A 15482-nucleotide genomic window follows, 5' to 3' on the forward strand; every position below is an offset into this window, starting at 1 on the left:
TCCGATATCCGACTCAGCCCAAGGACAAAGCATACGTTTCATGCTTGTTTGAGTAATAGCAATAAGATTTCCCAATATCATGCTAAGAATAGCTAAAATTTCCAGAAGAAGATGTCATTCACTTGATGAGAAACAAAAAAAAATATCGAAAATTCAAGTGACTGAAGCAAACTTTCTTTCATGGACCAAAAGTTGAATTTTCACCAACGTGTTACAGAAGTTAGGCCCTCGCTCATCAATGCTATTTTCCTCTATTGTTGGATTGGAAAGTTGGACTACCAACAAGGAAGCAGCTCGACTCAATCCTCCTAAAATGAGGTTCCTAGCACATTATCTAGACTGAGGTTCTTGACTATTCGTAGGTTTTATTGAGAGACAAAAGAGTAGCAAAACATAATGAAGTACATAAAGAAAATGAACATCACACCCAGTGTCAAGAAAATGAACTTGTGTAAAGAAAATGAACTTCAAAAGCTTTAAGAAAATGAACTTCAATAACTAAAGCTTTTATCCCTTTCCAGAGGATAGACGTTCGCCTTTATGTAAAGAGCAGCAATATTATTCATTTAATACAAGTTCTCTTTCAGAAAAAGCCAGCTAAAAATAATAATGCACTCATCTACTTCTATGCTAACCTTTCTCCCGAACAAGCCAGCCCCGTACACGTCAATGTTCATCTCAACACCAACAAAATTTCCTAGCAAAGTTCGTTATATTGTGATCACACTGTAAGCCCTTGTGGAGCAGCAGGTGCGGCGGTTTTAGGCTTTGGCTTGTCAACCACTATGGCTTGTGTGGTCAGTACCATTCCTGCAACTGATGCTGAATTCTGCAATGCACATCTTGTCACTTTGGCGGGATCAATGACTCCATTTTCCACGAGATTCTCATATTTGTCTGTCATCGCGTTGTATCCCATCTCCCATTCAGCTTCCTTAACCTTCTCCACAACTACTTCCCCTTCAATTCCAGCATTTTGTGCTATCAAAGATGCAGGGGCTACTAATGCCTGCAAAACAAAAATTGAAAATTAACAAAGGATTAATATTGTCATGTTTAGTACATATTTTTCAGCACAAACTCTAGAATTTGAAGACCCGTCTCAGGTTCAAATACAGCAAAAACACTATGTGATTACTCGCCTCGATGGACCTGGTTTCTATGTTGGAGGGTGGAAACAAATACCCCACAGAATTCATCAAGATACGCGCAAGCTGACCGAATACCACGGTTATTTTTTTTAAAAATAAAATAAAATAACCTTCCCTAGCCCATTTCACATGGCATTCTTGCGTTCAAGTGTATTCCCAGAAAATACATCTTTCTATATTTCCAAAACTCTTTGTGCTTCCCATTTAACTTTAAGGACGGGAGTTTAGTAGTCGCTTAGTCGTTAAAAAGTCAGACTATCGTAAGCCCGACACTTATCTATTTACTCTCAAATGAGGGGCATAATAGCAATGAAAATGTCATAGCATCTTTAAAACTATAAGAGTTGTAAGGGTACTCTTGGTATGTGTCAAAAATATTTTCCGTCTCTCGAACTCTATGTTGAATCATTCTATGCTTTTTCTTGAGCCGAGGGTCTTCCGGAAACAGCCTCCCTACCTAAGGTAGGGGTAAGGTCTGCGAACACTCTACCCTCCCCAGACCCTACATTGTCACTGGGTATGTTGTTGTTGTGTGTTGAACTCTATGTTGAGTCGAACACTGTCATAAAAAATAAAAAGAAATAAGACGAAGTACTTATAAATATTTGGCATTCTTTACCTTCTGAACGATGTCAGCGCCCAACTTTTCATCTGCATCCTCAAGCTTGTCCTTAATGGCAGGGACACAAGTTGACAAATGAACAAAAGCAGCGCCACCACCAGGTACAATTCCCTCTTCAATTGCAGCAAAGGTTGCATTTTTTGCATCTTCAATACGAAGCTTGCGGTCCTCAAGCTCAGCCTCTGTTGCAGCTCCAACCTTTATGACGGCAACACCTCCAGAGAGCTTGGCAATTCTCTCAGCAAGTTTCTCAGAGTCGTACACCGAGTCGGTCTCGGACAGCTCCTTTTTAAGCTGAGCAATCCTAGACTGTATCTCGTCCTTTGATGCAGCATCAGCAATGATGGTGGTTGAGTCCTTGGTAATGGTTACCTTTCTGGCAATTCCAAGTGCTTCAACTGGGGTATTCTCAACGAGCAGGCCCAAATCAGTTGCCTGGTACTCGGCTCCTGAAATAATACAACAGCTTATGGTAAGGAAATGTTTCTATCTTATATAGATGAGACAGAAAATAATCCTAGAATTTATGATTTATCTAAAGGAAAGTGCAGTGCACAGTATCCATGATTGTATCTGCTTAAAAAGAACAGCTAAACTAGCACCAGGATCCAAGGAAACAAACTTTGGACTCGGTATCTCAGGATAACAATGTTTCCCCTAACATCCCATTTTTAGAAAAATGAATTCCTATTTCTAGACCAGGCTCAAGCACGATATTAGCAACTTTACAATATTATTACCAAGCAAGTCTACAATTTCCCAGTTTTATATGACGACAAAACATTGACGCCAATTAGAAACGAGCGAAGCCATCTATCAACCATAATTGCATTTCAAGCATCCATTTTTTCTCTCTAAAGATGACGATATTCAGGAAAATCATAACAATTTTTTAATTGTACGGCTAAACCAATTATAGTTGTTTTAAAACAATCCAAAATCCAATTATCTTTCAACTTTTCTTTTGGCTAAAGAAGCTTTTGTAAGGAACTGTCCAAATGCCATAAGATCATTAGCCAAACTTTTAGACATTGTCAAACTCCTTAAATAAGCTTATAAAAGTTCTGTTATTATGTATTATCATCAATTTTTTATTTTTTTTTATGAAGATATTATCATCAAATTTGTTTGACGAGAGAGCTGAAGTTAAGCGAGTTTGAGAACCTGTCACAATGGCAATATCTTGCAGAAGAGCCTTTCTCCTTTCACCAAATCCAGGAGCTTTGATGGCAGCAACATTCAGGATACCCCGCAACTTGTTCACAACAAGAGTGGCCAGAGCTTCCCCGGTGATATCCTCCGCAATAATGAGGAGAGGAGCACGTAATTGAGTTGTCTTTTCTAATAGGGGAATAATATCCTTGATAGCTGAGATCTTCTGATCCGTAACCAAGACTCGAGCATTCTCAAACTCAGCAATTAACTTCTCAGGGTTGGTGACAAATTGTGGGGAAATATATCCTCTATCGATCTGCAATAAATAAAGTAAAAATTGTTGCCCAACTGCAGAGACAGACACCATAAAGAGTTTGTCTTACTTTCTTTTCCAGTCTATTTAAAAAAGAATGCCATTTTATATATTTAGTACTCCCTCCGGATCATAAGAAGAGTCCAACAAAAGATTGAGCCCAACTGCAGAGACAGACACCATAGAGAATACTCCCTCCCCTCACCTAGTTTGTCTTACTTTCTTGTCTTAAAAGAATCATTTTATATATTTTCTCCGGATCATAAGAAGAGTCCACTTAGCCATTTGCACACCCCTTAAGAAAATACTAACTTAGACAAAAATAGGTAAAATTAATAGGCATTGGGATTTGCCTTAATAGGGGCAAATTGAAAAAATATATATTTGCTAAGTGGACTCTTTTTTTGATCCAAGCAAAAAACTAAGTGGACAAACAAAGATGGTATAATTTAAGTCCACAACATTCAAAAGGCATTTTGGTACATTACACACATCTTTGATTTAAGACCACAAAAATCAAAAGTCATCTTTATCTTCCTAAACTCCTTACCGAATCAAACTAAGACAAGCAAAGTGAAATGAATTACAAATCATGAATTGAAATCATGGCCAAACGGGTCCCTTTAGTTTGACTTGGCACGGAGTTTAAGAAAGTAAAGAAGACTTTTGAATCTCGTGGTTTTAAACTAAAGATATCTATAATGTACCAAAATACCCTTTAATCTTGTGGTCTTAAACATGTCATGCGGGATGTTGGAATGAAAGAAGCATTTGGAATAGAATAAAAACAAAAGTAAGGCAAACAAATTAAAACGGAGGGAGTATAAGATATTCGCTATATAGATACAAACCTCCATTCCTTCTTCAACATGTACAGTCGTCTCAAAGGAAGAGGATGACTCGATGGATAAGACCCCATCTGGACCGACTTTGTCAATAGCATCAGCAATCATGGTGCCAATACTTTCATCGTTTCCAGCAGAGATTGAAGCAATAGCTGGTTGAAGAAACAATTCAGAAGACTAATAATCAGCACGGCACATAGATGAATCATGGATAAGAGTTCTCAAAGATAAGCATCAAAATATTACCTTTGATGTCATCACGACCTTTAACAGGTCTAGCCTTCTTTTCTAGCTCTTCAATCAAACCCAGTACAGTTTTGTCAATGCCCCTCTTCAAAGACACTGGATTTGCACCAGATGTAACACTCAACAAACCGAGTTTAATGATTTCCCGAGCAAGAACAGATGCAGTTGTGGTTCCATCACCAGCTGAATCATTGGTTTTGCTTGCAACCTTAAGTATGTATGCATTTGAAATCAAGAAAAGAAAACAAGATAAGTTCGACAATATGTAACACATCATGTACATAAAGGAATCATATAGCGGACAAAATAACTAGACTTCAACTAAGAAAATTGACGGAGAAGTACTAACCTCCCTGATGAGAGAGGCCCCAGCATTTTCCATAGCATCAGGTAGCTCTATAGCTCTAGCAATTGTCACTCCATCGTTAACCACCTTAGGGGTGCCATATTCATCCAACACCACATTCCTTCCTGTAAGCAAGTAAAAGCTTTTTAGGAATTCAATTCATTCAAAACCTCACTCAAACAAGTGGATTGGTTATTGAAGATCAACGTGGCATAGCATGAAATCATAGTAACGGAAAAAAAGCATAGAAGTATAGCATTCAAAACGTTTTGCTAATGTCTTGTACCTAGGAAACTATTGTACCACTCGGGACAAGGAAATTCAGACACATCACAGTAATGCTAAGCATTAATCGGGCATTCAATCACACTCCACATACAGACTCCACATACAGATACTCCAGAATTAATCAGTAAATGTTCATATTAATTAAAATATGTTTTTTCCTTCCACTCCCTTCAAGTACACTTGATAATTGACTGGATACACTACAAGTTCTTTATATAAAAAACAACCACCTTTACATTAACTCTGTCACAGCTGGCAACTGCCTCAATCTTATCTACATTAGCTCTAAGAATTAAGAACTGGGAATTAGATAAACGAAACATACAAAGGAAGCTACAACCCACCAAATTGCTTCATTTCATAATTGGTCATTTAATGATTCAAATATGCAATAAAACCCAAAAATTTCATCCGAATGTGCTGCAAAATATTGAAAAGACAATGAGGAGGCAGCAGAAACATACCCCTAGGACCAAGTGTAAGACCGACGGCATCAGCAAGCTTGTCAATACCAGCCTGAAGGGCACTCCTAGACTTCTGGTCAAAGGCAATTTCTTTAGCACAGGCCTTTACTACAAACCGGCTCTTTCCACCTTTGTTTCCGAATTTCTGTCCCTGCAATTGGTTGACCCTCCTGTTCTTCAAAGACCCCTGCATCAAACAGCCAAATAAATAAACAAATAAGCATCCCAAATTCAGCAAACAGTAGCTATAAAAGACTGAAATCAAAATGGCCAATATCGAGCAATGGTGCAAAAACCGCCTATATTAGCAACTTTAAACAAGATGACCCTTTTCAAGAGTGGTACAAAGTACACACATGGTAGCAAAAGCGACTCAAAATAAGATGAACCTTATCAAGAATTGGCATAAAAAGCACACTACGAGTGTGTTTAGTATGACAGAAACATTTTCCAGAAAATATTTTCCAATTATCCCATGTTTGGTTGGTTAAAATTTTTTGGAAAATATTTTCTCAAGGAAAACAAGCTCCATAAGTGACATTCCATGTTTGGGACAGTACCTTTTTGCTTACTTACCCAACACCAAAAATTAAGTAAGAAATCACTTGTTTTCCAACAAACATTTTCTATGAAAAACATTATCCTTCATACCAAACACACCTTAATTGTAATGAAATACAAAAAGCGGCATCAGCCATATAAAGAAGTAGCACAATTGTACAAACAACCACACATAATATCGAACGAGAACTCAAACAAAAAAAGACCCATATAAAGAATTACAATTTGATAGAGAAATGCTCAAAGCAAGACACCCCAAATCAAGAAATGGCACAAATAACACATATAGTGAACTAAAACTCAAATAAGAAAGACCCATATCAAGAAATGGTAAAAAGAACTGTAATTTGTAAGATAAATACTAAAAGCAGGATGACCCATATCAAGAAATGTAACAAAGAATTGTAATTTGTAGCATAAAAGCTCAAAGCAAGACACCCCACATCAAGAAATAGCACAAAAACACACAAAATAGCAAACTAGAAAACAAAAACAAAAAAAAACATATAAACAGATGGTAAAAAGAATTGTAATTTGTAAGAGAAATTCAACACAATGACCCATATCAAGAAATGGTATAAAGAATTATAATTAATAACATAAATGCTCAAAGCAAGACACCCCATATCAAGAAATAGCACAAACAACACACATAATAGCAAACTAGAACTCAAACAAAAAAACACCCATATCAAGAATTGTAATTTGTAAGATAAATGCTCAAAGCAAGACACCCCATATCAAGAAATGGCACAAACAACACATAATAGCAAACAAGAACTCAAATAAAAGAATACCCATATCAAGAAATGGTACAAAGAATTGTAATTTGTAAGAGAAATGGCACAAACAACATATATAGTACACTAGAACTCAATTTAAAAAAATACCCATATCAAGAAATGGTATAAAAAAGAAGGGTATACCTGTTTAGAAGGAGAAGGAATAATAGAAGCAGTAGAGATAGCATTAGCAGAAGCCATTGCTAAAATAGAGATGCTATGGAAAGAGTCTGTTCTTTTTTTTTGTGGATAAGAGGATTGGGTTTTGGAATGAAGATAGTGTGAAGAGTTTAGGCGAAGTATACAAAGAGAGGGGACTAGGGCTTAATATTTTGCATTTCTTTTTGGATGTATTATTATTGAGGAGTTTCCAGAAGATTCTATCCTTTGCCTTTCCAGAACCGTTGAGAGAAAAGCAAAGGGTTGATGACTTGTTTGGTACAAGTTTGCAAGTTGTTAGCCAATTTGCCATTTGCATCCTATTGTTTTAACTTGTAGCCAATTCTTTCTTTGAGCCGAGGATTGATTGAAAACTGTCTCTCTATTTTCACTAGGTACTAACAGAGGTAAGGTTTGCGTACAAACTGTCTTTTCGAGACCCCGCTTGTGAAGTTATACTAGTATATTATTGTATTATTTAATCGTAGCCAATTCTTTCTTCGAGTCGAGGATCTATCGGAAACAGTATTCCTATCTTCACTAGGTCGAGTGAGATTTGCATACGAACTAACTAGCTAGCCCCCACTTGTGGAATTACATTGAGTATGTTGTTGTTTTTAACTTGTAGCCAATATCGGTAAATATATTTGTGCTACTGTGATTGGTCTTTGTACACTTGCTAAAAGAGTGGTGGTTAGACCAATATTGTTGTATGGGGCAAAGTATTGGCCGTCAAGAACACTTACGTTCAGAAGATGATTGTAGCCGAGATGAGGATGCTCGAATGGATGTGTGGAGCATACTAGGAGGGATATGATTAGGAACAATGTTACACGGGATAAGGTAGGAGTGGCCCCTGTGGCAGAGAAGATGAGAGAAGCGAGACTAAGATGGTTCGGGCATGTGAAAAGGAAGTGTGTGGATGTATCAGCGAGAAGGTGTAAGAGGTTGGCTATAATAGGAATTAGTAGATGTAGAGGTAGGCCGAAAATGAGCTGGGGAGGTGATTAGACAAGACATGGCACAGCTTCAGCTTACTGAGGACATGACCCTAGATAGAAAGGTGTGGAGGTCGCCCTAGATAGAAAGGTGTGGAGATCGCCCTAGATAGAAAGGTGTGGAGGTTGAGAATTACGTTAGAGGGTTAGAAGGTAGCCTAGTGGTCTCCGTAGCAGTAGTATTAGGTAGTAGTCGTGTAGTTTCGTTTCTGCATTGTGTATTACCACCTATTACCTCATATGTTTTTTATCGTGCTATTTTTGTTGCCGTATTTCTCTTTGTACCATGTTTTTTACTTTGATATTTGTTGTCACGTCACTGTCTCTCCTTTCAAGCCGAAGGTCCGCCGGAAATATCGTCTCTACCCCATAAAAGTACATATAAGGTGTGCATACGTCTTTACTCTTTTCAGACCCCACTTGTAAACCACACTGAGTATATTGTTGTTGTTGTAGCCAATATAGGTAAACTTCAGATAAAAAAATTCCTCCTCCTCCTTGTCCCTCCCCCCTTCTTTTTCATCTTTTTCTCTAGTTTGTTAACAAGTCTCTGTATTTTAATGATTCAAAAAAAGAAAAAAAGCGATATTGAATTTTGGATGAAAAATTGATGTCAGTTCAACCAGAAGCATATAAAGACAAACTTGTCAACTTGCTTTAGTTAAAGTAATAGTGTAGATTAGCTTATATATCTTTCCATTGAGAAGTATTTAGTTTTTATTCATTTTGATATTGCTACTCTCATGAATCTGATATTATGGTTAAAGTAAAAGTAGAAAGTTCTGTATACATTTGATGTAAAGAAATGGATCATGTACCTAACTCAACCCTAAAAGTTAGCTTATGAGGGGAGGATTATCCGAGTTCATATAAGGAGACAACCTATCTCATTAACCACCGAGGTAATACTTGTTTTCATTCTTCAACATCTGAAATTTTGTAACACCAAATGCAAAACTTATCAACTTCAATTTCATTAATCTAAAGTTGATTCTAAGATAGTTAAATTTACTAAAATTTATATATTTAGACTACGGCTTAAATAACAGTTATCAATCGTGTGCACTTGCCCCATATTGAATTGGTTCGCGCTCTTTGGGCGATGAATTTGAAACTTTGGATAGTTAAAAGCAATTTGGATTCCACACAATTTACTACTCCCTTGGACCACATCTGTTTTGGGCTAAGTTTAAATAATGGGCAATTTGCAGGATTGGCTTCGCTGGGGTGGTCTTAATTTTTGTCCCTCTATTGGTGTGGTCTTTAATTTTGTCCTTTGATAAAAATTTCTTAATTTCGGATTCAAACCCTGCTCAGTTAGAAACTTTTAAAAAAATTAGCAAGACAGAGTTTTGAGTGCGAATCCAAACATTTGCCTCGCAAAAATTCCTTTTTTTTTTTTTTTTTTAATGAGTTGGGGTTCGGATCCAGAACCTCAGGGTATTAGGCGAAGAACAAAAATTAAAGACCACCAATTTGAAGGCCAAAAAATTAAAGATCACCCCAAATGAAGGACAATCCGCGTAAAAAAAAAGTTAAATAATTGCTTTTATGTTCATATATATTGGTCCATATTGGATAGTGATATCCTAGAGCCCATTGGGCTATAACCCATATTGAGCAGCAATTTTGTGGAGGAATCCCAGGTTGAACAACCTATACTACAACTTTTGTTGAAAACAAAATATATACAGTGCGTTCTCTACAACAAACAACAACAACATACCAATATAATCTCACAAGTGGGATCTGAGGAGGGTAAAATGTAACCAGACCTTACCTCTATCAAAATGGGGGTCCTCTATCTTTAGGGGGTAGAGAGGCTGTTTCCAAATGTGTTCTCTCTAACCGATTAATCTTTTAGCAGAGTAGACTATACAACGGAGTATGGTACTGGAGTAGTCAAAGAGTTGTGAGCTCAATTCTCCCGCTACTCACTATCAAAACGATTTATCGTCCCAATGGGATGAGGCACAAAACGAAAAATCTCCAAAGCTAACTTGAATTGACTAATAAGTTGATGTTTGGTCATGACATATTATTTCAATATCTTTTAACTTAAATATTGTCCAACCAAAAGACTTTTGTCTATTGTATTTGTCACAAGCATGTAATTCGAGGACATGACCCAAAAAAAAAAAAAAAAATCTCTTGCAAGATAGAACTTGTCTCCATTTTGGTCGATTAAGACAAGTTAACTCGAAAAAAGAAAGTAGGAACACTCATTTTGGAAGGGAAAAAACATTTACATTTAAACCAACCTAAACAAAAATAAAAATTCACCCCTTTAATACAAACTAGAAACAATTAGTGAAATTTAAACTCTCTTTAGAGAAGTTACAGTAATTTTAGCTCCCAACGGGGACGTTCCAACGTCGACATCCAACGTGTCATAACGGAGAAAAAACTCCGTTACGAATAATCTTGAAACTAACACAACAAAATCCTTTCCAACACACTGTTTATTCTCCACCGTTGGATTCTCCGTTTCAGGTCCGTTAGACCATAATACATGTTCCAATAATTTTTCCCCTTCTTCACCAATAAATCTATCGGGTACAAATTCTTCGGGTCGGGTAAAAATCTTCGGGTCTTTTGTGGCAAATGGTTGGTACCCGAATAACATTTCACCTTTTTTCACTTCAAAAACGGCGTCGTGTGATTCGATTGTTAAGTCGTGTTTGGCTCTTCCATATTGTGAAGCTACGGGTGGATCAATTCGTAATGCCTCGTATACTACTGATTTCATTAACGGCATTTTCTCCATCGCTGACATCGTGATCTTCCCGCCCCCCTTGAATTTCACGGCGGTTCGGATCTCTTTCCCTAACCTAAACAAAAATAGAAATAAGAAGTCACCACTTTAAAAGAAATCCGAAACAACTAGGGGTCGTTTGGTTCGCGGACTAAATTATCCCGGTATTGTAGTCTTGGAATTATAATCGTGGGTTAATTTATACCGTCAACAAAACACAATATAAATTTAATCCCAGACTTAATCCTTCGATATACACCTTATGCCGCGTACCAAACAACCCCTTAGTGAAATTATAACAACAACACCACCCCTTAGTGAAATTACAACAACAGCAACACTGCTAGTGGCATTCCGATTCAAATTTAGTGCCTGTTTGGCCATGGAAATTTTAAAAAATATACAGCTCAACATAAACTATTACGCCACGTAGCCTAATATAAAATATTATATCAAGGAAAGCATTATAACTAATGTAGGAAAGCATTATAACTAATGTATCAACGTTGTCTAATAGTGTATAAAAGATGTATATTGGACTACGTGGCGTAAATATTTTCTCCCAATAAATATAAAGCGTAATATTCCCTTTTCAAATATCATTTTCAACTTGAAAACGAATCAAATCAGTACTACTTTTTTCCAAATTTCACAATTACTTACCGGGTATGAAGCTCCGACCCGCCTTTCGCAATCCATTTCAGCAAATTAGGAAAGAAAATCTTCATCCCACCAAATGAATTAAAACAAGTAGCAAACACAAGATTATGACAACTTTCTTCTCTTGAAATCCCAAGTTTTTCACCTTCATCAAGGACATTTTTGGAATTTTCATAGAAAAAATCATAAAGTCTTTGATAATCTTTTTTCACTAAACTTGGTGGTAATCTGAAATTATGAAGAATTAAATCATCTAGTACATTTGGTAAACCAAGAGTAATTACTGGATGAAGATTAAATAAAACCCATTTTCCAATCAATTTTGGAGCATCCGACCCGAGTTTAGTATCAACTGGATTAACTCCGTATAATGATTTGGCTAAGAAATTAAATGCAGCTTCATCATTAGCTGAGTTTAAATCAGCTTTACCTATAAAAAAAAATAAAAAATATCAGCTTAAATTTCAAGAATATACAACCCAACAAAAAATATAAAGTATTACGCCAAGTAGTCACATTTTCAATTTATACAGTATTATACAACATTATAGCTGAGGAAAATATTATACATAATGTACCAACTTTGTATAAAACTGTACAATAGTGTATAAATTTAATTTTACTTATTAAAAAAAAATTTAAAAAAATCCCAATTTATTTGATGAGTCAAACTTCTCTATTTCGACTGTGAATTTGTACATACGATCTTTTAAGTTTATGTTTTTTTTTTAAAAAATAATTTACATATTTAAAAACTACATAAAAAATAATATGAAGACCCATTTGACCATGAGAATTATCCACTTTTTCCCAAAAGAATTTTTCACTTTATTGTAAAACACTGATTGGCCATGAAAAACACTTACAGCCTAAGTTATTCGGACTCTTCGAAAGTATTGCCGTACTCGTGTCGGATCCTCTGAAAATACATTACTTTTGAAAGATTCGACACGCACTGATGACATTTTAGGAGAGTCCAAGTAACTTAGCTTACAGTGAAAGTACATTCAAATAATTAAATATTCTTTTAAAAAACTATAACAAAACACAAATCCAACTTCAAAAATTCCAAATAAAGTGAAAAATATTTGATTTTCATGGCCAAAAATTTACTAAGTCACAGTAATTAACAATTCAAAATGTTTAAAGTGCATACAAGAATAGATCACGATCAAACATTTTTCTTGTTTGACTCTCAAAAAGCAAAAACTATCACATAAATTATGTCACAGTACTTTCTCCGTTCCATAATAAGTAGTATTTTAGGTTTTTTATTTTGTGTTAAAATAAATAGTGCTCTAGAATTTCAAGAAATCACTTATTTACGTAATCAAGAATCATTAAGTAGCCTTTTTTTAGACATTTATTAGGAGTAAGTTAGTCAAAACACGCATAATTTTTTAAAAATGAGTAATTTCTCAGGGGCATGCATAAGCTAAAAGCAACACTTATTATGCAAAGAAGAGAGTAAAAAATATTAAAAAATAAAAAAAATCAGCTTTACCTTTTTCAGAGATTTCCTTGTCCAGTGTATCAAATAGCTCTGTATAAGTCTCATGGAATTCAGGTATTACATAATCACGACGTGAAGAAAGTAAGAAAAAAAGTAATTTTTTTAATTTTTCATGATTTGGTTCAGATGGGTCTAAATATGAAAGTACACGGTAACCACCGTTAAGTTCAGTTGACGGCATAAAAGTACCAGTAAAAAGATCTCTTTTTTCAACTTTAGAAACATCAAAAAGTGTTGGAAAACTTTTACCGTCAAGTAAAACAATAACATTTGAGTTAGGTGAAATAAAAGGTCCAGGTGGCATATTGGTACGAAATATAGTGGATTTGTATTTTTGGATTCTTGATTTGAAGAATTCATTTTTACCTTGATTGTAAAAATAATCAAATCTGTCTTTTAATGGGCCGATTAATGGTAGCCCATAATCTCCGGGTATTTTTCGGGTTGGTTTTTTGGTGAGTTGGGTTATTGGGTTTTGTGATAAAGAAAGAGTAATAGGATTAAATGTTGAGTATTTTTTTGATGGAAATAGTTGTTGGTATAGAAGAGAAGAAGATGAAGTTAATGTTGTTGCTGCCATTGTTGTGAAAAAGTTTGATTCTTGATTGAAGGTGGTGGAATTTAAGGAGTGGGGTATTATTGGGAGTGATGATATGATTGGTGGGAATAGTAAAAGGTTGATGTATATTTTGATTTTTGGACTCTGTGTATAAATATATAAATATAACGTGTGTAATATAGAAAGAAAGCTTTCAATAAATTATACCCCCTTAGTTACATAGAGCCTGTTTCGATGGGGTTTATGGTTTTGATTTATAAGTTAAAAGTCATATGTTAAAATTTTATTTTATGATTTTTTGATTATTTTTATCATTTTAGTTTAAAAATAAGTTTTATTTAAATATTATAAAAGTGCTTAAAAATTATTTTGATTTAAAAGTACCTAAAATAAGTCAATACAAATGAGCTCATAATTAGTGGTGTTTTTAGCTTACGCATACTCTTTAAAAAATTCTTCACTTTTTAAAAAATTAAAAGTGTTTTTATTAACTTACCTTTAAGCAAATCTTACCACTTTTTAAGTTATTTCTTTCCTAGGAAAGAGATTTAATGATTGTTGATAACTTGTGGACTTTGTGTCCAAAATTGAGCATACCACTAAAGGTTTTTTTTTCATGTGATCTCTTCTTATAGATAGACAAAAAATCAAACAAAGTTGGAAGAATAAGTTCTTAAATTTTAAAGTACTATTTATTTTAAAATAAAATAAAAAGTCTTTACCATCATTTATTTAGAAACGGAAGAAATACCAGTTGAAGTCAAAGTTGGATCTATGTTGGCGTTGAATATATATTCAAATGATAATGTTGGATGAAATAAAAGGTCCAGGTGGCATAATGGTGCGACATATAATGGATTTGTATTTTTGGATTCTTGATTTGAAGTATTCGTTTTAACCTTAATGGTAAAAGTAATCAAATCGGTCATTTAATTTTTTTTAAGAATGGAAATTGTCGGTGAAGAGAACAAGATGAAGATAATGGTGTTATTGTTGCTACCATTGTTGTGGAAAAGTTTGATCTTTGATGAGAAGAAAGAAGGTGGAATTTAAGGAGTGGGGCTACTGGAAGTGATGATGATATGTGTTTGATGGAATTTTGTATTTTATGTAGTAGTGGGATTAGTCAAGGATTGATGTGGATTTTTTTCCTATTAGTGTGTATTTATATAAATTTCACGTGGATCATATGGAAAAGGTTTCAAGAAATTGTACATTTGTACTAGTTGAGGTGGAAAGTTAGACCTGATTCAAACAATGCTGATAAAGTTGAGGTGGGAAGTTAGATCTGATGTCGGGGTTGAAAAAATAGGGGGTGAAAGTTAATAATTTTAAATTTTAAACATAATAAATCAGACGATAAAAAAAAAAAAAAAAGCAGACTAAAGACTTGTAAAATTTTAATATAATTTGATCAATTGACCTACATATTAAAAAAAAACTAATAAAAGAAAGCATAAGAACTATTGAGAGTAAATGTCACCCTAAACAAAACTCTCTAAATGACTATATTATAGATGATATTGTATTTTGTCGTAAGAGAAAATTCTTCAATATATAGAAGTCCAAAACCTTTTCATCAAAGAAAGAGGTTACCTAAATATGAAAAATTAAAATTTTGCTTTTAGGAAAAATAAAATCAAATATGATAAGATCACATGGCTAAATAACTCCCTCCGTTTCAATTTATTTGCCCCCCCCCCCCCCCCCTCTTTTTTTTTAACTTTCAATTTCAATTTATTTGTCTTGTTTTAACTTGACATGAAATTTTAAAAAAGTAAGACTTTTGAATATTAAGAAAGTAAAGGAAGAGACATTAATAAGTAAAGGAAGAGACATTCTTTTAATCGAATTACAAAGGAAAGTAAGATAAATAAATTGAACATAGTACCTATATAGACACGTTAACTTGACTTTAAGTTCGCTTTGTAAACACATTTATTTTTTTGAGATGTGCATTCGCAAAGCTAGAACATTTACGGGACAGTTAAGATATCTAGATATACAATTTTAAATTTAGAATGTTTAGTTGTCAGTTCTTCAACAATAGTGAATTCAAGTACGT

The 15482-nt window shown here is 34.6% G+C and overlaps 2 protein-coding genes across 2 annotated transcripts; both read right to left on the bottom strand.

Moving 5' to 3' along the window:
- Nucleotides 1-475: 475 nt before the first annotated feature.
- LOC132045258 (ruBisCO large subunit-binding protein subunit alpha) lies at nucleotides 476-7092 on the bottom strand. Its single transcript, XM_059435815.1, has 8 exons — nucleotides 6918-7092; nucleotides 5431-5617; nucleotides 4682-4803; nucleotides 4333-4540; nucleotides 4093-4238; nucleotides 2938-3244; nucleotides 1771-2222; nucleotides 476-1009 (listed from the first exon to the last, which is right to left on the bottom strand). Exons 1-8 carry the CDS (start codon nucleotides 6972-6974, stop codon nucleotides 722-724), a joined length of 1767 nt encoding a protein of 588 aa, XP_059291798.1. The 5' UTR covers nucleotides 6975-7092; the 3' UTR covers nucleotides 476-721.
- Nucleotides 7093-10155: 3063 nt separating this feature from the next.
- LOC132045233 (allene oxide synthase 2, chloroplastic-like) lies at nucleotides 10156-13551 on the bottom strand. The gene is made up of 3 exons (XM_059435783.1): nucleotides 12850-13551; nucleotides 11349-11775; nucleotides 10156-10761 (listed from the first exon to the last, which is right to left on the bottom strand). The coding sequence occupies exons 1-3, from the start codon at nucleotides 13436-13438 to the stop codon at nucleotides 10248-10250; spliced, it is 1530 nt and encodes a 509-aa protein (XP_059291766.1). The 5' UTR covers nucleotides 13439-13551; the 3' UTR covers nucleotides 10156-10247.
- Between the last annotated feature and the right edge of the window lie 1931 nt (nucleotides 13552-15482).

This window comes from Lycium ferocissimum, unplaced genomic scaffold (assembly GCF_029784015.1).
Source record: "Lycium ferocissimum isolate CSIRO_LF1 unplaced genomic scaffold, AGI_CSIRO_Lferr_CH_V1 ctg638, whole genome shotgun sequence".
Taxonomy (NCBI): Eukaryota; Viridiplantae; Streptophyta; class Magnoliopsida; order Solanales; family Solanaceae; genus Lycium; species Lycium ferocissimum.